At 38.8% G+C, this 23,655-nt stretch overlaps 1 protein-coding gene across 1 annotated transcript in view; it reads left to right on the forward strand.

The window, feature by feature from the left end:
• The window catches only part of LOC308114193 (CUB and sushi domain-containing protein 3-like), a gene marked incomplete at both ends in the record, with an annotated part of 224,717 nt that overhangs the window by 103,116 nt on the left and 97,946 nt on the right, over positions 1-23,655 (forward strand). Inside the window, 4 exons of the mRNA XM_080470880.1 lie at positions 695-833; positions 2,162-2,349; positions 2,679-2,873; positions 8,257-8,373. Coding sequence (XP_080327006.1) covers positions 695-833; positions 2,162-2,349; positions 2,679-2,873; positions 8,257-8,373 — 639 coding nt within the window. The remainder of the gene's footprint in view (positions 1-694; positions 834-2,161; positions 2,350-2,678; positions 2,874-8,256; positions 8,374-23,655) is intronic.

Consider the following 23,655-nt stretch of genomic DNA (forward strand, 5'->3'; position numbering starts at 1 on the left):
TAATTACATTAAAAGTAAATGAATTGGCGTTTAAATATGTGGAATGACCCCTTTAATGAAATAGACGCTTGTGTAGATGCTCCACAGTTTATCCACTTTAAACAGTTGTGCACTTAAATATTTGTATGTGTGTATTTATTATTGAATATACAAATTAATGTCTATGCATTGATGTATCTCAGACCATTAACTGAACATATTTAGTCTTGAATTACAGCCAGTGTTAGAAAAGTGGAGACCCCTGTAAAAAACGAGCTGTTGAATTGACATTTATTTTGAATTACATTAGATACAAACTGAGATATTTAAAGCTTTGTTTGTGTTTATTCGGAATGATTTGTTAATGCAGAAGCTGCATATCAAAGTATAAAAATAATTCCGAAACTCAAATGTTTATAGTTCTTAACTGAAAGCCATAAGAATTACAGCAGGCTGATGTTTCAAGTTGCAGCCATATGTCTGAATGTTTCAAAAGAATTATACAGAGTTTACGTAATCATGCTGCATATATGACGCATGTGAAGTCTCGTCCCTGGTGCTTTTTGCAGATAAAACAATATTATCTAATGCTGTCCATATGCTAATGTTATATTGATATCAGAATGAATTCAGTTTATCAAAAGAAAGGAAGGGAATATTAAAAATCTTGTAATCACTGCTTACTCATCAATCTCTTCTTTTTTCATGTCTCAAGCTCCTTGTGGTGGAAATGTGACTGGATCTTCGGGATTCATTCTCTCTCCCAACTACCCACATCCCTATCCACACAGCAAAGACTGTGACTGGCTTATCGCAGTCCACTCCGACTACGTCATATCGCTGGCTTTTATCAGGTAATAACATCACGCAAAAATGATTTAGACGCTCGTCACATGTGCAGATGATTGAAGTCATTGAGAGCTATTTTTAAACACAATCTGGGAATTTGATGAGTTGTTTTTTTAAACAAAAGAGGGACAGAATTGAAAAAGCCCTCGTATACTGGGGGTGGGGGGGAAGGAGTTTTGTCTCTTGAGTACATGCTCCAGTAACCTGCAGGATGAAGCTTTCCCTAAAATCGTGGTGTGTTTGTAACCTGCCTGAAACAGAATGGACTCGGTTCTCAGTGGATGCACAGCGGCTCAGCTTGTGCCATGGAATTGCTTGTTTTCTGCTGTGGAACCAGCTATAACATCATAGTATTGAGCAAAGTTGGCCATGTGTATTAGGCAGAGACCCTGAGTTTGAGCCCAGGTGTGTTGCGAGATAGCGAGAGAAGGCTGCTGTGCCTCTCTGGTCGACAAACACAAGTCAGGTATTCTGGCCACGTGGCTGAAATGTGGCAACTCAAGATTTGTGGATGAATGCTGCGTGGTGGAACCACATCGCACTTCAAGCTTGTGCCCTATACTGAATCATATCCAGACGATGTGCGATGCATTATTAATTGTAATCTAAGCATATCGCAATACCAGCAAAGCAAACTCGGTGAGGCACTGTAGGGCACTTTCCATTGGTCGTATGCTTCTGAGCGTCGAGTATTATTTTTGTAGTCATTTTTACGAGGCTATGCAACTTTCTATATTCCCACACGTTTCTCTGTTCTTGAGGTGAAGGCGCCATTTTTCTTTTGCAACTTTGCCCTTCGAAACCAACATCTAATATAGTTTGCACAATGCTGCCGTCTCTCTTGGGAATGCCAAATGAAAGGATGGAGTTATGATTTTAAATTGGAATCGCCTTGATCCAACTCAAATGCAATTATCTCCAAGCTATTTACATTTTTGTCATAAACCAGGCTCATTATTTTGAAAACAAATGTGCCCCCCTCTCTTTCTCCCTCTGTCTCACTGCAGCCTGTGATTTGATATACAGCGCTACAATATGAAACGATCTTTTCACACTGCATTGCCATTGCCGTCTGGGAAGATTTTGTGCCACTGCAGTGTCACAACAATTTAATCTCTTCTCACCTCTTGGGGGAGATATCTTTTTTTATCTCTTTGTCTGGAGATGCAAAACAAATCGCTTGGCATGACTCACTTCTAGCTTTGCAGTGCACGCTATCATTTTGAAATCCTAATGCAAATCTCCCATACAATCCGTACAATCTGGTGGTTAAGACTCGGCAAAATAATGACTGATTTATCTTTCATTTGTCTGTTTCTCTCGCTTGTCACAGCTTCAGCATTGAGCCCAACTATGATTTCCTGTACATCTACGATGGACCCGACAGCAGCGCTCATTTGATTGGCAGTTTTCAAGACAGCAAACTTCCTGAGAAGATAGAGAGCACTTCCAACTTCATGTACTTGGCATTTCGTAGCGATGGCTCCGTAAGCTACACTGGCTTCCATTTGGAATACAAAGGTACTTTAAGAGCTGTGCAAGTCGGACACTGAATGCATTTTCAGGGAATACATATCCAATAATATTTAGTTTGATACCATATACAAATAGATGAGTAATGTGTCTTTGAAGTAGGATACTATACGTTGCTACATTTTGTACCGTGTATGCCATCTGTTGCCATAGCCGGTGATTCATTCTCCTATATTTACACATGTTTATGTTACTAATTCATTTTTAATGTTGCTGTTTTGTGTATAGTGTATAGTTCACACACATTTGTTTGACTTAACACCTCAGTCATTTGAGAAGATTCTTGTAAAAAGCTTTGTTTTTTGTTTGATTGGCAGCAAAACTGCGGGAGGCGTGTTTTGATCCGGGGAATGTGATGAATGGCACACGAATGGGTACTGACTACAAGCTGGGATCTATGGTGACATTTCATTGCGAGGCTGGCTACCTGCTGCAGGGCTACTCCACTCTGACATGTGTCATGGGCAACAGCAAGAGACCGGAGTGGGACAGAGCTAAACCGAGCTGTCAAGGTGAGAAACAACATTTAAACAACAGCAGATGACCTGAGTGGCAGAGAACTGTACTCCAGCTGTTCGCTCAATATTTGATACTACATGATAACAGGATAGAGCTGGGGCGAAGCAACACCCAGGATATGGTGTGAACTCGTCGAATGGAGTAAATGGAAAAACAAACTCAAAAACTGATCACTCAGATTATCACAGATTGTACATCCACACATTAGTTCTTCTTTCAAAAACAAGTAAATCATGTTGTAGCTTCTAACTGGCACTAAGATCTAGAAGTGACAAATGTAATTTGTTACTGTACTTTTTTAGGGATATGTACTTATTTTTTACTTTGACTCTGTACACTTAAACACAAATATTTTTAGTTTTAATTTATTACATTCTGGCAAACTGGCTTGTTACACAAATTGAAAAATGGTTTTATGCGAAGACGTCCTGTTTCCATTTTAAAACTGAATGTCTTCCCAAAATAAATGATAAATGTGCTTTATATAACCCGCAGCCAGGTGATTACATGTTATTTTTTTCATTCGGACAATGGATTTTCTGAATTCAAACTATGATTCAAGTCTAGTCATGATGTGTGTCTTTACAAAGGGATTAAACCTGTGTGTGTTTACATATAAATGTTTGTTTTTACTGTCTTTAGTTCTGTTTAAGTAAAGAAGAAAATATTGTCTTTACTTATACAACCTCTGCTCAAAATGCAGTCCCCTGTGTCCATTCGTTAAGAAAGGGCATGTTTCTTGTCTTTGACCGACACGCAAAAACAAATTACATCCACCCAGAAAAGAAATTCTCTGAATTGTATCTATGTTAAACCCATTAGATGTTTTCAACAAATCTAAAATACCACAGATGGTTTTCAACAGCAACCTCCTCTTCTGATCAAATAAGTTATTTTTTTCTGCTGAAAAAGATAAAAAAAGGACGTTGTAGACCTCCGCGTACCAGCATGTTATTTCAGGGTATTTTCCAATTAATCCCCAAAATCTGATGACCTTAAATAGAAAGCCTGCAGTTTCAATTAATCTTAACAGAGTCCTGGAAATGATTAGAGTGCAAAGGCAATGTTGATGCACCCCAGATATTAATTGGGTTTTATGAACAAGAAACAAAGCAGCCTTTCATGCAAAGTAAAAGCATAAAAGTTGCTTCATGCATATAAGCCGTTTCATCCGTACAATCCGTTTATGACATCTAATGTAACTGTGTTTGAAGCACCTTTGGCATTAAATTGTTCTTGGGCGTTTTGAGTTTTATAGGCCTCCAGTTTCAAGGTATATTTGAAAGCCTGTAATATATCATAAGTTTATAAATTTTTGCCAAATCAATAGAGATAAGTACTGAGGAAAGTTTTGATTGGTGTCAAGATAGCTGCCTCCTGCTCCAGTGGTATCACACCGTTTTTTAATATTTGTCAAAGTGTTTAATCTGCCAAGGTTATATTGGAATTCAGCTTTCATTTTCAGCGGCGAGGAACGGAAGCACAAAGTCTCACACCGGGGAACTATTCATTACTTTTACAGTTGACACCTGTGAAGCTGCACTGAACAGCCCTGGGGTTATGTACTCTGCCAAAGGGTCCATCAGCACCTCTCTAAGTATTTACACTTTTAGACCAAATTTCAACTGATGAGGTAACTATCTGAAGGCTAAATGTGATGGCTTCAGCTGCGCCAACATATGGCCAGCTCCTGCTCCTTTACATTATTGAGCAGTGAGCTAAAGTTGTTTGTTTTTCCAACAAGCAATGAAAGCGGAGCACTTGGAAAAGAGCATCACTGGGCAATTTTAAGCATGGTCAAACACTAAATGTGCTCAAATCGAGTGTCGAGCGAGACATATGCACTTCCCATAGAAACCATGCGCAATCTTTTTTCAATGTCTTACAGTTTAACCGTTGCAATACTAAAGCAGCTCAAACTTTGAATATTTCTATTAGTTTGCTTATTAAACCACCTGGCAAAAATTGTTTTGTGGTTGCTTTGTTTGTAAGACTTTGTTATTCCAGGATTGTAGGGTTCGGTGCTGGTCTTTGGACGTTTTAATATAAGAGACTTTACGTCACTCTATCCGATACTCCTGATACTGTATATTACTGCTGTCCTTACTATTTTCGTGTCTGCAGTTGTCATGAAAATATCTAAAGAACTCCCCAAGGCCTTCAAAAATAAGAGTTAGACAGGAAATATAAAGAATCTCTCCAGTATACTGGAATGACATAATTACACTCTGAAGAAATGCTGACTGGACAGTATGCATTGATTTCAATTTATTCCATATAAGTCTCGTGATGGGGTGAACCAGCCAAGAACCGCTTCAAGCCCTATAAACATTTCTTCAAGAATTCAAGACTTTGCCTCTCGACCCTGCAACCTGTTTGGGGTCAACATTTAGGAATCTACAAATCAAATTTGACTTGTATTAATTTGTGCCATGAAAAAGCTTTTTCTGTCCAAACATAACATTAGAGCCAAATTCCAGGCTGCCAGGACAGATATCAACAAACACCAGACCTTCAGGAATAATATGGTCTGGACAGAGAGATTAAATGCAGAGCCAAAATCCAAAAGAACCAACAATTGACATGGGGCTTTTTTTGTAAACTCCAAGCAGTCGATTTAAAATATTGACAAATTTCTCATAAAGAATGACTTGTTTAGTTTTTCATGCATGAACAGCGCTATGGAGTAGAGTTTTGTATTTGGTTTCCATTTGACTTTGACACTGGTGGTGTGTGTGTGTGTGTTCTTTTTCTTTTTACAGTACGTGAGGCACTTAGTGCTATAACCTATGTATGAAAAGTGTTATATAAATAAAGTTTGATTTGATTTGGCTTGCAGCATCTCTATCTATAAGAATTGGAAATCACATGGATCCATATGACATGAGTCATATTCCCGCCAACCGTGATGTGCTGTTCACAGCTGCTTGTTTTCCATATGCACACAGCAAAACATAAAAATGATGTTTTTAATCTTTGAGGGCCAAGCAGTGGAGTACAGGTTAGCAATCTTAATCACAGTGAGAACATCTCCCTTACAATTACTCCGGTAATAGGTGTTGTGCCCACCTTATGACATATTCAAAAAGACTTGAGGCTGTAATTACAGCCCAAGGTGAATCAACCACATATTGAGCAAAATCTGTCAAATATGTAACATGACAAATTGTGGGGGAAAAAGTGAACCACTGTGAATACTTTCCTGAAGGCATTGTACACCTTATATAAGACTTAATTTCTAATAATTTAAGTTGTTTTTTAAATTTTTAATAAATTTGCAAACACTTCCCCAAAATGTTTTTCTTGTTGTTATTTTGGGGTATTGTGTGTAGAATTTTGATCAAAACAATAATTGAATCCAATTTGGAATAAGGTTGCACTTAACAAAATGTGGAGAATGAAAAAAGGCTGTCTAGACTTTCCACATTCGTGCTGCTTGACTGACTCTGCATAGTAGCCCTGTGATAATCCTGGCATCGTCTCGAGCCCCACACAACCAGAATTTGGATAAAACTGTCTTAAACGAGTGGCTGTATAGATCGGTCTCTGATGTCTGGCCTTCAATTTTTCCTAATAACAGATGTTTCATATAATTCATCATCTGACCAGAAACATTTCACCCAGTACATGCAGTGTGATTTTGTACAATGCTAAAATATTCCTATTTGGCCCTTTTCTATGTCTAAAGGAAGTAGATTAAATGGCTGGGTCATGTAATCCATTTCACTTATCGAAACCTCTTTGTTCACAACTGTGGCTCTATTTTCTATTCTTTTTTTTTTTTTTTTTTAAATAGTTTTAATAATTCTGCTCATTATTTATATTGCACTTTACATTAGTATGTCTCAAAATGCTAGTAGACTATTCAAACATATCAAATCAGAAAATTGATCACCAGAAAAATAGTTTTGTCTTTGGATTTTAAAGATAATGTGTGAATATAGTATGTATTAACCTTGGTAATATAATCACTCCTACTGTGTAGTCCTTTTCATACCCACAAAATATGTGGTTTTGCTGAATGGTCGCTTTCCCCAGCTTTACACTCAGCTGTCAGAAAGAAACCATTCAAGCATGTCTTGAGAATGCCTTATTTTTGTTGGTGCTATTCTCCCCTGCTGCAGATTGGCAGTGCAGTGGCCTCACCTTCTCACCAAGCAGCCTTTTTGAAATCCGTAACAGTCCACAGCACCTTGTCTTCCTCTCTGCCTGACAAATTAGCGAGAATTACAGTCCCACTTGCCTTCATCACACATGTTTGACTACATGCCTCTTGCCGCTGCCACCGCCAAAGTTGGATAAATTGCTGATCCGTCTCTCTTTCCGTTCACACCTCTGCTCACTTCTTATGTGCTGCTCAATGAAACGGGAGCGACATGCATTGTGCGGGCCACCGGGGGTTCAGAGCAGCTGGTGACAGCTTTGCCACGACAAATGAGTGTGTTTGTTTACAGTCGGGGCTCCCCCACCTGATGGCTAGGTCTGTGAGGTCTGAGGTAACTGCATTAGTGAGCCTCTCAGCAAATTAGGTACATCATTAACAGCTCAAGATAGGACTCTACTATGTGACACAGGTGCAGGACAGACCACAGCTTACATTAATGAGCCCAATCGCCAACTGAAAGCAAATGTTTGGGTGATACAAGCACGGAAAAGGGTACGGTTTCTGCCCAGAACTAATATTTTGCTATAGCAGGTGCTGGCTACCTCTCATGAATACTATTTGTGTGCCTTGACTTCAGCTACATAATCTGGATTAATGCATCTTAATATTTGTTTACAAAACTGCAATCGTGAATTAATCTATCAGATTATACATATTTTATCTTAGAATGGGAGGGAGGTTTGATAGAAAACCTATTTATGGCTGAATAGTTGAATCTGAATCTCTCAAAACATGCCGCGGGGCGACACGGGCTGATTAAAAGTCAGAGGCGACCGGAACATTTGTGATTGCGTGTTTTGTTGATTGATGGTGTTTTTTTTTCTTATTTGTAAGGCAAAAAGTAGTTTTCTCCTCATAGGTTGTTCCCCCGTGGGAGTTTAACCCTGTGAATACAACTTGGGCTGTCTTTTTTTTTTTTTTTTTTTTTTTACTGTTTACAGTTTTCTTTCCTCCTGAAAATGTCCCCTAAGTGTGTCTGAAATGTCAAATTATTTTTGGCATTTCGGCCAAAATTATATTTGTCAGCAGCTGAAAGTTCAAAGGTGGCTTTTTATCTCATTTTCTGATATGAACCGCTTACGTTGCACATGTGCCAGTTAAAATGGTTTGGCTGATTGTATTTTATTGCCTTATTTCCCCAGGTATTATGAGCTGGCTGTTTCACATTTGTTAACTGTGCCTCTGTCTTGCTTGCCTTCCTGTTCCCATAGCTCCCTGTGGAGGTCACTTCACTGGTTCCGAGGGAACTGTGCTATCCCCAAACTACCCACATAATTACACCAGAGGCCAGAGCTGCGTCTATGACATCTTCGTCCCAGGAGACTTTGGTAAGTATTTCAGATAATTTTTTTCTTTGAGGTGCAGAAAATTATTACTTATATTCTGTTTGACTGCACTGTGGTGTAGTAGCACAGACACATTCTCACTTCAAAAGTGAACCAAGGAGAGAGGGCCGTGAGGGAGACGTGTTTGTGTTGTTTTTTTTTTGTGCGTTTTCAGTTAGTAATGAGGATAGAAAAGATCCTGTGAAGTAATGGAGGCATACTCTCCAGGCTGGTCAGAGGTGAGGGGGTACTGCCAAACAAAACGCTCACACTTCCATCATTCATTTCCCTGTAGAGATTATGTTTCATGCTTCTCAGTGTTTTGTACATTTGGATTGATGTTTGATGCTTACAGTCGCTGACACTCAAGTTAAATGTCTGCCTGCTGCTGGAGAAATGGTCGGTCCTTGTAGACTTTCCTTGCATCTAAAACTGAATTTGCTGGAAAATTTGTTTTTTATCAGTAAATGATAATTCAGTGAAGGCAAATGCTGGACTGTATATGTTGACAATATGTACACGCTACAATTTCCCAGCTCTGCTGGAGACTGCGGCACATGTTCAGGCACATGTTACGCAGCTGTGAGAATGACAGTGTTTGGGTTCTAGAGGTATCAATACAGAATATGATCCGGGGAAACAAAAATTGAGTGTGTTGACATGAAAAATGCTCTGTACCATAGGTAATGGGCGGGAAGGTCAAGCAGCAGAGGGCTGTGGGGAGTATATGAAGCAAGCAAATTCTCGAGAGCTCAGTTTATCCAAGCACCTCTCCATATACATAATTCAGCAAAGATCTCCGGGAGACCTTGATGCCTTTCTGCTCAATATTCCATGTTAGTCATGAAGACCTGCTGAAAAGTAGGCAGATGTTTTTATTCTATTAAAAAAAAAAAAAAAAAGAAGCCTTGTGTTTATGAAACACAGATTAATCCCCTGTTTGATGATCCAGTCCGACACTTTACGGATCCTGTTGCCTTCTCCCACTGCTCATGGAGTCCAGGCACCCACAGGTCCTTTTTTAAAAACTTTTTTTTTCATAAATATTGCATCCAAATGCAGTCTTTGCTTAAACTGCCTGCCCAAGCTTAATGGAGTGTGGAAGCCGCCAAGCAGCATTCCCACCTGGGCCTGCTGAATCTATTCCATCGAGTGTAGAGACAGAGGCTGTTGAAAAGTCCCTCTGATGATGAGGGCTTCTGTGGTGCAGCTTGGAATATATACTTTGATTTAGTTATCCAACCAAGCAACTGGAGTACACAGATTCTATCAATGAATTGAAAATGTCAGAGGTACAAAAGCAGTTAGAAGCGATCAAAAATATATTTGTTGCCCAGAAAGCAGTAATCAACAACAATTCTAAACTTCAAATTACATACATACTTAAATATTGTACATATGCTGGGCCGGGGTTTGTCACTTTTCACCAGATCAAATTTATGTGGAGCGCAAAACTCGTTTAACCTTCAAAATGAGTCTGACACAGCTTAAAAAGTTTCATGTAGAATTTTGATATACAAAAGTTTGCATTACTGAAGTTTCAGTTGCAATTGAAACATTTCAGTTTCAGTGGGTTTTTTGGACCTGATTTTAGCAGTTTCACCCTTTTTTTCCAGCCTTCATCTTTTAATAGACAATTTTGACATTTGAGCTTTTTTAACCCTTTTGGCTCTCTTTTAAGCATTTGTGCATGTTTTTCCCTAACTCAAATTTTTTTGAAGCTGTTTGTGCTATTTATGGTGGTTTAAGCTATTTTATTTCCCCCCTTCAGTTATTTTTTGTTCGAAAGCCCTTTTTAGCCACAAGTTGAGAGCCCTTTTGAAAATGACTGGTGTGTAAATAAGCTCAAATGATTATTTATGTATAATTGTCTGATAGCTTCAGGGAGCCAATACAGAAGGGCTAAAGAGCCACATGTGGTTCCAGAGCCGCATGTTGCAGACCCCTGGGCTAGGCTTTAGTTACAACATTAAGTGCACTAACATTGAAACCCTGCCATTGTAAAGCCCTCAATTTGGGTTTTTTCCTTATGTGGCAATACGCTTCCATTCCTCAAATATGTATTTTGGCTTTTTTTTTTTTACTTAATTTTTCCCCTCAGATTTAATTAAAAGCGAGCACAAGTACTGCACAAGGCTCAAACAGCTTGTGCATTTTATGTTTTTGACCTCCAGATAGAGGAATATAAGGAGAGAAATTGTGTTTACTCTGGAGCTTGCAAGCTGCACCTAGCCTATAGGCAGAGTGATAACAGAAATCACATTTCAGTGTATAGTTTACAGGTAATTGAAATTTGTAAGCGCCCGTGGTAGAATGTCGAATGTGCGTCTTGGGTCTGTCCCTCATCTGACCGATAGCATACCATAAGCCTTTCGGACATAGTGTCAGCTTGAGTGCACTGGCAGGGAAAGGTCAGTGGGAAATAGAATCTCCTGACCGTGGCCCAGTGACCTGAGGGTTTCACACCTGAGTAAGAGAATTATGGGGATTCAATGTCTTTTGCTGTCAAGGTGTAGCCATAGGTGTTTGCAGGAATTAAACATGGATGAACGTATCGTAATGGCTTTGGTAATGTTTGAAACACACTTCTGTGTGGTACAACTCAGGAAACTGTACTAAAGAGAAATTTTGCATTGTGGGGGAAAAAAAACCTGGCCTTCATGGTTGTTGAGGAGTCTGATTATTGTAGGGCTTCTACTGGTTGCAGCAATAAACGCTCTGTGGGAGTTACTGTATCACAAAACATAAAAAATAAAACAGTGATCAGCAGATTACTTGTTTAAATATCTGCTTCAGGAATATTAAAGCAAATCCCTAAAGAAAACATAATTATTCTAAAATGGGTGCTGTATCAGTAATATTGCCATGATACAGAGACTCCACAACATTATGACCACCTGCCTAATATTTGTATGGGTTTCCCCCTCTGCTGTCACCACTACCCTGACCTGTCTGTAACCTGTATATTAGCAGCAGATACTTAAAATCCTGCGAGTTTGGTTCATACACTTTGAGAACAAAGTGTTCGCTTGCTGCGTAGCATACATTACGCACTAACAAGTGCCTCAATAAAGAGATAATCAGGGTGATTCACTTCTTCCTCATCTGTCAGTGGTCATAATATTATGGCTGATTTGTGAATTGGATGTGGATACTGTAAATAGCTGGGACATACACAATATCTTGTCATGCTCACAGATCTTCGAGTGGATGAACTAACAATGCAATATAGCACATAGTCCACTTGAGATTTTCAATTCCATGACATCGCAACTTCACACTCCACTTTCCTTCATTGTCCTCCTTACATTCAACTCCCTTGTTTTTTGACTTCGTGGCTGACTGGAGAAGTACCGACAGCACACTCTGTCTACAAGACTAAATACAAGCGATAGTGGCGCTCTTGTTTTCCTTACAAGGGCAAAGGATTCATTGTGCCTTATTTGTTATGTGTGTAAACTGATACAGGGTCAGTCAGATCAAACCAAGTAGTTTCTACTGAGTCTAATCTTGTTGTATTGGCCAAGTGGGCAGCTGCGATGCTATGCTCAGCAATTCAAGTACCTTAGGAGGAGAGTTTGAGATTCTTTCTAAAGACAAGATTTTTCAAATCTAATAACTGTGATATAATCGGCTACATTGGTCTGTCCTTGTTTTTTAATTTGCTTTGAGTTCTTCTCAAAGAAGGTTGTGTGGTATTTGATTTTCTGACAGGTTGGCTGTACAAATGTGATTATGACTGTTTATGAGGAATTGGCAATGTTTATTCCCTGTGTAGGATGTTGGCAGATATTTTGTTTAGCAGGCGGATGGTACAGGTTGTATAGATTTACCGTATTCTGCAGAAGCTGCCATTGTTTATGTCACAGATTCAGAATGAAAGTGCACATCTCCTTTGTGTTTCCCTCTGAACAGCAGTTTTGCCAATGCTGTATTTTGCACCTGATATAACATAATGTATGCACATAATAAACACCCATCCCTAACAACATCAGGCGGCACCGTGTAATCTAGAGCAATTTCCCCTGAAGCATCACCTCAATCATATAGATATATTTCAGTCTTGCAAAGAACTTGCGGCTCTGACATGATGTGCATTAACAATTTGGAAAATTGTTCTCTTCTTAAACTTTCAGTAAACATGTTAAAAAGGGGATTTGTTTACTGTAATCCTATTGATAAATCATAGAAATGATGGGAAAACCGAGCTGTGTTTAAAGCTTGCTGTCCATGTAGTCAATAAAAAGGCTTTCCATTTATTTGTGAGCCATCATTTCTTCATGCCTCCACATTCGTTCATATACTCTGTGCATGGAGCAGTTTTGCTTTGCACCATTCAAATGTTATTAAAGTACAATGTGCATCTGTCTTGCCCTTTAATGTTTAATTATTCTGTCAGAAATAATGGATTTAGTCATATTTCAAACAATAACTCTGCATTCTTCTGTAAAGAGATGAATTATTCATAGAACTCAACCTTTGCCTTGGGCAAACATACAGATATACGCTGCCCCACAGGAATAAACTTTGGTTTTTGCCAAGTTCAGCGGCGAGTGTGTAGCTTTTTCTTTTGTTTTATACTTCCTATGGCCGCGGCATTTTCTTGACTGAAATAGGGAAACTCGTTATATCCTCACTGTGTGCCAAATTATACAAGAAATGGATTGCCAAATTTCTTTTTTTCTTTTAAGTGGATGTTTACTTTTGACAAAAATGTCAAACTGTCCTCTTAGATGGGCTTTTTCTTCTGCCTAAGTTTGTATATTTGCCTGCAGGTTTGTTTTTTCAGTGAAGTCTTCATTTGTGAGTGTGGTGGCTTCAGAGGTGAGCCAAAGTCTTCCAATTAGCAGGACCCTTCATGGCATTTCTTGGATAACTACTTTCTTTTTCCATTCACAAGGTAAAATGTGCTTTTTTTGTTTTGAATTGGATGCTGTATGAAAATTCAAGATGAGGTGTGGAAGCATTCACTCCAAAACCATTAAAATTGTATAGAACAGTGTTTTGTTTTTTTGTTTTTTTAATCCATTTCTGGATCCCCCAAAAAATCTCATTAAAATTGATGTTTTTCAAAACCCATTTGTATGCCTGACATGAGATTTTGAAGGTGACTCCCAATACTTTTTTTTGCAATACCATATCACTGCATTTCTGGTTTAACAAGATCATTCAGCAAATAAGATGAAAACCACTATATAAGTGAAATCCATTTACCATTTACAAAATAAGCAAAATCAACACTGCTTTTGTAGCTGTGGTTAACTTAGCAAATGCTCCATTCATTCCACGATGCACCTTCAATGGAGGGATTCTCATAAAGAGTCATTGGTAAATTAGATTTCATCAAGACAACATTAATTCACCTGTTTATCTGCCTTGGACTTTTTATAGCTCTGGTGTATTCGTCTATATGATGCTAACAACAACATATGCATAATGGTTGCCACAGAATGTGTCAGGAGGCGAGACAGGAGCACTGACAGATTGCTGCAATAAATCTGGGCTGTAACAAGATGGACAGAGAATGAGTGCGGAAGAGAAAGAGAGGCTGTGCAAACTGAGAGGCAAAATAAGTGGGTCTAAATCCACGGAGGAGAGGCACATAGATCTTTGGTGAACGTGAAACTCGGAGACTGTGATAATGACTGAGAAAGTTATAATGAGCGAGATGTAGCATGCGAAAAAGAGAAATGGAGGGAGCAACAGGGCAGTGCTAAGAGCAATCATAAAAACATTGACCCCGGGGGCTGATTGTTGATTCATCAGCGATGTTTGTTGAAGAGTAAGATTTTGCCTGAAGCAAGCCTAGTGACATACCACACATTAACAAAGCATGTGTGTCTGCATGAGGTTACAGTATGTACCCCTCACTCAACCTCATGTGAACTGTAAACGGTGGCCTAGTCTTGACTTGAGCCAGCACTGATGTAACAAAGGCTCAAACCAAAGTGGATATAGGTTCAAGAGGTTTTTGACTTAGAGGCAGAGGTTGAATCCTCCAGTTCATAGGACATCCGGGAGAAAAACAACATACACATTTTCCAGCCTTTTTTTTGGCTCTCTATGGACATTAGTGGCGACAGCTTAAAAAGGATGACGAATTGAAAGATACAGCTATACCTGTGGAGGTCTGGAGCTGAGAGGAAGGGACAGTGGACATTTGGTCCAGATTGTTTGAAACCATCCTGAAGAGTGAGAGGACGCCTGAAGAGTAGAGGAGTGTACTGGTATTGAGCTTCAAATACAAGGGTGGGAGTACATCAGGACCTCCGGAAATTAATGGATGTATTGACAGACGCCACAGGGATGCTTAAGCTGGGATTTTCAAACTGTGGGACTAATAAAGGATTATAAGAGTAGAAGAAAATGGAGATCAGATAAGGTAGAAGCCAAAAGAAGCCAGTCTTAACACAAACATTCAATTTTTTTGTATTTGAGATAATGGATTGGGGCCTTTTGTTTCGTTGTGAACTGGAAGTGTTACACTTAAGTAATGTTTATGCAACATTTACTTGTTTCTCTACCCCATAATTCTTCAAAGAAATGTATCATAAAATGGAATAGTTGGAATAATTTTGTTAAATACACACTACAGCTGTTACTTAATACAAAAATTTCAACAGAGTAGCTGCAGCCCACATACAAGAGCCAGAGCATCTGTCTTCTACTTTTAATGCAGAAGTCTCCAACAGTATCATCATTTATATTCCTTATGGATCTCAAAAGCATTTAATGATAAAATCTTCAAGTGGGAAATTCCCTTAGAAGTCCAATATAGTGTGAAACTAAGCATATTGTGTATGTGATATGAGGTTAATAGCAAACGTTTCATATTCAATGGGAGGCAACTCTTCTTCACTTGGATTTCAGCAGTACGCATTTATTTGATTTGTTTTATTTGTCTGTTTGACTGTAACGTTCGAAGGAAGAAGCACACATGTACTTGTATTATTGTGCTTCGTGTGCACATGTGGGTGTCAAACACCTTCTCACAGGGAAAGTGGTGCATCACTTTCACTGATGCAGCAAAGGAGTCAACAAGTAAAAGTGGTAATAAAGAGCAACATAGAAGAATAGTGCCACTGAAATGGAAAATAATGGAGACCAGTCACACGTCCTTGTTCCCTTTTAGCTCTCACATCTCTCTTGACCAGGATGACCAGCTTTCTCTCCCCTGTGTGGTCCCCCCCCCCCCTTACCGAAGGTAGAAGCCTAATGGACTTCATGCAGGTTTTGCCAAGGTGTAGCCACATACTTCCTGCCAAAGGAGCTGATGCAATTTCTCCGTGATAATGGGTCATTAAAAATATATGCGTCTGTGCTGTCATATAATCCCTTTGGTTTCTGTAAATGAGGGTTGTGTATGCTGTCACAGTACAGAATCTCAGAAGGCCTGTGCTGCCGCAAAGCAAAGACGACAGGTAGCTCCTCCATAATTCATTGCCAGAAGGACAAACACATGCTTCCATTTTTCTTACCTTTCACCAATGCCTGTGCTGTGAGTGTCTTTAACACCTCATTTGGGCTTTGTTGCATACTTTGCCTTAAGGCACATGTAGCTAATCCGGTGGCTGTGGGCTAGAACCAACCTTGTGTTACATTAGTTATATAAGCAATGTCCTGAGCAGCTGCCTTTTCCAGCAGAGTCCACTGTTTACCTGAGTGTCTGTACACACGCAGGGGCTCTTGTTCCTCATCGATTCTTATTTATAGTCATCAAGACCATGCAGTTTGATGGTTTAGCGTTAAGTCGTGTTTACACATGCATGGTACATATATGCTTGCATCTATATTTATGAAGGAAAGGGTAACAGATACTGGATTTAAAGAAAATCGACAGTGGTCACTTTTCATAGTACCAAGTACCTACTACATATTAGATCCACATTTGTAAAACACAAGTTTTAATGATAAAAATGTTCTATGTACCAGGAAACAATGGCCAAAGATCTAAAAGTAACAAAACTGAGCTGCCAAAATTTTTCTTGAAGCATTTTAAGCAAACATTGGCTCTGTGAGGAACAAGTCTGGAAGCAGGTAGCGCCTCTAAAGTAATCATTGTATGGGAGCCAGTGCTTGGTGCTAATGTGTAGAAAAGAGGTGGCGATTTCAAGTTGCACTGGCAAAATGAATGTGACATTTATTACAACCAAACAAAGGATCAATGAAATTGATAAATGATGCAAGCACCTCCTTTGTATTTTTCTGGGTTGGTGAAATGAAAAAGTACACTAATGTAGGGTGGAAATAGTTTTTAGGGTTGAAGTTACTTTCTCTTCACCGTCAGACAAAATCCCTTTAACACTTTTCTGTAAGAGTCTTTGCTAGACGGAGATAGGGGCCCAGCAGAAGTAGCCATGGCTCACTGGTTAACTTCAAACATGATCTCGCTGAACCTCCTTTTACCTGACTTTTATAAACTATTTCAGATAAATACCAAAACTGTTTCTGTACTGCTGGGAGTTAATGGTCTGGCACCGTTTTGTTGGTTTTTGGCTGAAGATGAATCGGAAGGAACAGACCTGAAATGCTTGAATGCCTCGACGGTGTGCTACCATTTAATGTGGGATATTACAAATTGTGCATTTCAGCACAATGGTGTCATGTGAGATTAGTGAGTATTGCTTTACCTGAAAATGGGAACATAAAGAAGATTTGTTGGGGTTTTTTTTGGTTTTGTTTTAAGTGAATGTTTCTTTTGTTTTACAGCGGTAAACTCTGCCAGAGACGGTCTATCTTTCTGAAACAGGTGTCACAATGATGAGCTGAAATCAACTGAAACTGAGTGCAAAAACGACATGATGGAAAGGAGTAGCATCATCCAGAATAATTACTACTGTCAGGTGCTTTTGTATTATGCGTATGGTTTTAATGGCTTTGCTGGCATGAAGATGTTCATGTTGGGTAACATAAGTATGTAGATTTAGCTGGATGAGTAATGTACAGCAAGTGTTTTATAGCCAAAGGTTTGTCTTTTTTGTTCTTTGATAAAACAGGTAAATGTTTAGACCAACAGTCGTGTAATATGGGTCAATAGTTACAGGCTTTACAGATACAGCCTTTCATCACTGCCTATGTGATTTCACATGATAAAGTAAATTTAGTTCATGACTTTATTTGACATTGTGTTTTTGAATAATATTTCTTCGTCACATGCTTCAATGTCATTTAGTCTACTTTGTCTGTTGACTGTATGAACACAACATGATATAAGCCTGTCTCGTTGTGTGTTGACAGAGATGATCTTTGATTCCTATAACTGTGGCTAGAGGCAATGCTGCTGATGGATACAACATGAAAGCAATCCACCAGCAGATTGGTTTGTTGAGGTTAAACCGCAACAGGAAACACAGATTTGCTTCCATGCGTATTACGAACTTTAGCATTTCAAAAGGGACTTACGTCTCATATGTTGCTGCGTTCATAGATGCTGGTCGTCAGTAAATGCAATGTTTACCAGCGTTTTACGCAGAAAGAATTTCTGCATTCAGTATCTCCCCAATAGCACTTCTTTAAAAGGATGTCACCGAACAGTATTTCTTTGATTCCTGCAAGTGCATGCAAAAGCAAGGTAATATAGACGAGAGCATATCAGCCTTTTTTTTTTTTTTCTTTCTCCTGACTGGCATATACATGGGCTTTATGATAATCCCTCAACTACACGTAACACACAAGTGCTGCAGTGGGCTGTGCTCATTTATTCACCAGGCAAAAGATCAAATAGCAGAGGAAGGAGACTGAGAGAACCTTTCAGAGATTATGACATTTTTCTTCCTTGCTGTATTGTAATGATCCTATCTGCACCATATGCCCTTGTTTTTGACAGGGAAGGGACTCTATTCCAAAAGCTGAAATGATAAAGGAACAGAGGTGCGAGGATGAGAAGTGCAGCCAAAGTTTATAGAGCAGAGGTGGTAGCATTCAACCAATCAGATATGTTGTCTGTTCTACAGCATTTTTGGTTCTTGCTTTCTGTTGATAGTGGAGTTTGCTTCCTCTTTGATTGTCCCAACTTTTAACAGATCACAGTCACCGTAAGAACCAAGTCTCACATTCTCAGATGCTGTGACCTACTTGCTCATCAGATTACTATTATGTGTTGACATAAACCTGGTCACGACATGGAAGTTAAAGTGAGAAGTCTTCTTTTAGCTCCTTTAATACACTGACACAGTGACAAATCTTGAAGGAGACCGACTTTGGTGCTGCAGTACTTCAGGCATCAGACGGATGTCTCTATAAAAAAAGTGGAACTACCATTTTCCTGATTCAATCTTGGTGTATACATGGCAAGTTGCCTGGAAATCTCTTACAGCAATCCCCCTTGGTAAACACCACCATAAATTGTTCGGAACAAAGAACGCAGTATTTTCCTTACAGGAAATTGAAAGACTAAAAATAACGACAAAAAAGCAAAGATTTTCCTATTTGTGCTGTTCAAAATATAACGTAAATTATAATTACGTGACCTGTCCAGGTTATTTGTTCAGACTCTGTATAGAGGTAGACCTGGACAATAATACCTGATGTTGGTAACCAGTTTAGTATCTGAATTATTTGTTAATTGTTGTTGGTTCTCCACTTTTTAATCAGACTTTAATATTTTGCAGTTAAACTTACATCATACTGTTAGCACCGTTTAGTCATCGGAACTCTTGATTAAATAAAGGGTTGATTTAGGAATTTCAATGATCTGGTCCTCTTTGATGTCTTTATCTCACATTTAATCATGTTGATCTTTTTAAATATTAGGAAGGCAAAACAATTATTTGGATTAATTGGAAGAATTTCAAGGTATCATGGAGTATATGCACACCTTTGAATGCTATCTATATTAGATAAAATTAATTGAAGACTTGAAAAATAAATTATTTTTAATATCAGTCCATCAAAATAAATGGTTTATTATGGTGTCTATTTTACCACATTTGAAAAGGTGGTGCAAACTGGCTCAGCCATCAGCAGATATGCTGCTGTTATTGTGATGAGAGACATTCATGTTGTATTGGTTTGATATATTTATTAACTTCCTCCACATGTCTATCATGTCCAACGCCACATTTTTGCTGGAGTCTCAGGGCTTCCTCCAATGTGAAGTGATGTGACGTTTCTATCAGATTGTTCTTGTTTAACCAGAATCTAATGCATTCAAGACCCTTATCTGAATACTCATGTTTGTACCTCATAGCACTGATGTTGTTGTTCTTAAAAAATCACATGCAAACTGTGTGTACACACTAATGCAGGACCCCGCCCCCCTTTTTTTTTTTTTTTACTGAGCACCTGGACTGCCTTTTCCACTCTGTTATATGTCGTGATATTATTGAATATAACCCCCCCCCACCCCCACTCGGTATCTCTATATATCAATTCTACATTCTGTATCATGTTCACTGAAGCATAAGTGTGCCCATATAACAGAGTTGTGTTCTTTTTTTTCCTGTACCAGCTGTACTTGATCTGCATAACGCAGCTGCAATTGTTTTTCTGACATCAAGCTGATTTTTGTTGTCCTCAGTATCCCTGAGCCCTGAATAATTGAGAGTTGCCATTTAGATTGTAGCAGGGCTGTCTGTCAATATAAAGAATCAAATCTTGACTATGCAAGTGAAGAATAATAACCATGCACAGCAAAGATTGATATATTATTAAATGTAGCTGACTTCCCAAAGTCACAAGCTTAAAAAAAAAAAAAAAAGAAAATACAGAGAAAAACAAGTCAATTCAATACAAGTTGAAAACCCTTCATCAGTCTGAAAGTGGAAGCAATAAAATATGCAGAAGGGAAAAGGTCTGGAGACCGGCATATCACCTTGTCTGTAATGGTTTGATGTAACAACAATTCAGACATATACAGGAAGATTTTCTACGCTCAAATTCAGCCCAATTGATCAAACTCAAGACTAATATGAGTGGGTTAACATTGGCGTAAAAACAACTGGGAAATATAAAACTGGGACTTGGCAGATCGCTTGAATACTGAATATGCTGAATCACAGAGCGTGAAGAACAAAGGCCTATCCGAAACCTCCTGGCCTTGCTTCTATACACTTCAAAACAAGGTATTGCATTTAATAGAATTTTACTCTTGTATCATCTCTCTCTCTTTCTCTATCTATCTATCTCTCTCTCTTTCTCTATCTATCTATCTATCTATCTATCTATCTATCTATCTATCTATCTATCTATCTATCTATCTATCTATCTATCTATCTATCTATCTATGCCTTTTTGAGTGTGAGGCACTTTGGTGGATGCAAATATTTTGGTAACTGTGATCTGAAAGAAGGGAAAAGTTTGAAAGTGCATGATCTTAGTCTCGTGGCATAGATTTTTAAACTAGACAACCTGTATATTTAATTTAAGAAGTAAGAGACATGCTGCATGAAAAAGAAAGTGGGGTAGATTTTCTGAATGGATTTGCCTTCCAGGTCACACACATTGTGGGTTGCTGGGTGCAGTGGAGATACAGTATTGACTTGGCACATATTGCTGCCCATATTACCGCCAGAGCATTAATCAGACACAACATGCTTAGACATTGTTACCAACCAGGTGCACACAGTCACTGTCACAGTCTGCTCTTTTTCAACTGGATACTTCCAGCAGGATAACACGCCTTGTCACAAAGCACTCATCATCCCGAAATGGTTCCAGGAGCATGACAGTGATTTCAATGTACTTCACTTCCCTGCACTTTCTTCGGATTCCAGCCCTATAGAGAAGACCTTTGGGGTGTGGTGGCAGGGCTTTTTCACAGGTTGAATGTGCTGGTGAATATCTGCACAAACTGTGTCTGACAACCATCACTTTGTTGAATCCCCACTGTGGTAAATCTGATCTATTTTGAGGTTGAAACTTTTGTAAAGTGTAAAGGTGTAAGGAAAGTGTTTACTGCTTGGCCGCATTTCTCAAAACACAATTTCCAAAATGACTGCTTTCATGTAATTATTAATCATCACCTCAGTGGTAGATGTCATAGGGTATGAGCGTCTGTGTGTTTTTCAGTGTTTGGCTTCACTAATGTTTTGGCTGATCAGAGATCTCACAGAAGAGCCTTCCTTTGTGGTAGTATGGAGCGCTCGTGGTTAAAAAAGGTTGTTTGCCATGGCTATACCTGTATAATCAATTCCATGCAGATATATATTGGATTATAAAATACAGAAATATGCTAATATTATGATCTGCTACCCTGAGAGATACATGAGTAAATTTAATGTAATTCCAGGTGAAGATTCAGACTTGAAAAGATAGTTCGTTGCCCAAGTGCATTCATGGTGTTACACTACCATGACCGAGCCCAGAGGACAACAGATTCATCATAGTCTTGCATAAATTAGGTAACAAGTTTCCAATGATTTATTGACTTAATATGCGGACGTGATTACAGCAAAGCAGCAGATTGGAGTCATGCATGGCTGCCTTTGGATTAGAGGCAGAAATGAGCGACACCGTGCGTGCAAGTGTGTATGCATGTTGTGTTTGTAGGCGTGTGCTCACCAAGAAGGGGGAGTGCAGCCGGTTCAACAATAACACGCTGTTGGTATGCTAATACCACAGCAGTGAGCTGTCCCTGAGGGTAAAATCATCTCTTATTCACACTCTGGTTCAGCCATAGGCATGTTCCACGACTCAACAGATAAAGAAAAAGGTCTGTCTGTGAAAGTGTATTTCCCCTTTTCTTTTTGCCCCTCAACTTTTTTTTTATAGCTGTCGATTTTCTTTGGCTGTTGTGTTCTAACTATTGTCACAAAACACAAGCAGTGAGGTATTTTATGATCAAATGTGTATGTAGGCTTCTTTCTTCAATGTTGGGTCAGTGACACCGCAATGAGTCCAAGCTCGGGTCTCTTCAGACATTTGATGCTGCATTGACTCAAGTGGCTTTTAGGGGTTCTTTAGTCCCTGGATTTTGTTATTTACTCTGCCTTGGCTCTTTTCACCCTTGGTGTCTTCCTCAGTATTGTGCGGGGTATAAAGGTTTCACCCTTGTGCCATGGGAGAGCCATACAGCTACAAAGTGAAGATGACAGGAAGCTGCTCCATAATTCATAGCCAGAAGGACAAACACATGTTGTTGTTTTTTTTATTCGGTTTTTTTTTTACCTTTAGCAATTGCCTCTATTAATGATACAGTTGTATTTGTTTTCCTATTCAGGTGTGTTTTTGTGTGTTTTGCTTGAAGGTTTGTCAATGTAACCTAGAGTGGATGAACTTGCTTTTCAGAAGCGGTGTTAGCCATTTAAAGCATTCTCCTCTTTGACCCAGTTATAGTTAACCAGGATGTGTATGTACCAGTTAGAGCCACGATTTTCTCTTACTTTATTATGATGCAACTCAGTTCTATTAATTCCACTTTTTTCTGTTCAGTTTGCAGTTTATTTTAGTCAACAAAAAACTTGTATTTGCTTTTACCAGTAATCACACCAATGATAAAACATTTTCATTGCGGTTAATGCTTTACTGAAAGCACGCATACATACTGACTTTTCTTTTTGGTATTTAGGAATGGTATTTGTCCATATAAGCCCACTGTAGAAAAACTGTAACGCATATATTTCTAATCAATCACCATTATATGATGGTGTTTATTGGCACTTGTTTTTTTCTTTTAGATTTTCAAACAGCCAATAAAATTGATAATTGAAGCTCAGTTGAGATTCAATATTTTACAACAGATTGAATATTCATTATCTTGGTTCAGTCACTTATGTGAAAGATTTCTTTATTTTAATAATTGATTTGTTTGGTGAAACTTGTCAATTTTGTGTTCAGCTTTTGATGAAACCATGAAGCAAGCTCTTCTTCTTATGATAGGAATAACTCAGGGAGTTTGCATGTTCTCCATGTGCATTGGGTTTTTCCAGACTATTGCGGTTTCATCCTCTAGTTCAAAAAATGTTCGAGGTTCAGCCCCTGCGACCTTAATGTTGATAAAGTAACCTCTCAGTTGGTTTTGATAGCGCCCCCTGGGAGGCTGTCCTGTGTATTACGCACAAATAAACAGCAGGTGTTGCCTGAAGATAGTTTTCTTGCATGTTATATTTTCTTACACAACAATCAGTTGTGTACACCACTTCAGTTACACGCACCACAATAGGTGGTGTATCCTGGTATTTTGCATTGAATTGAAAACTATTGTAAACTCCAATTAGCCCAGGATTTTGAATCACACACAAAAAACTCTGAGCAACATCGCAATGTTGTCATCTGACAATTCTTGGGGGGTTTTAAGCAATGAGAAAAAATTTAATAGATAGATGCAAAAGAATATGTCACTCTCAC

This window comes from Lipophrys pholis (genome assembly GCF_963383615.2).
Source record: "Lipophrys pholis genome assembly, chromosome: 9".
NCBI classification, from domain to species: domain Eukaryota; kingdom Metazoa; phylum Chordata; class Actinopteri; order Blenniiformes; family Blenniidae; genus Lipophrys; species Lipophrys pholis.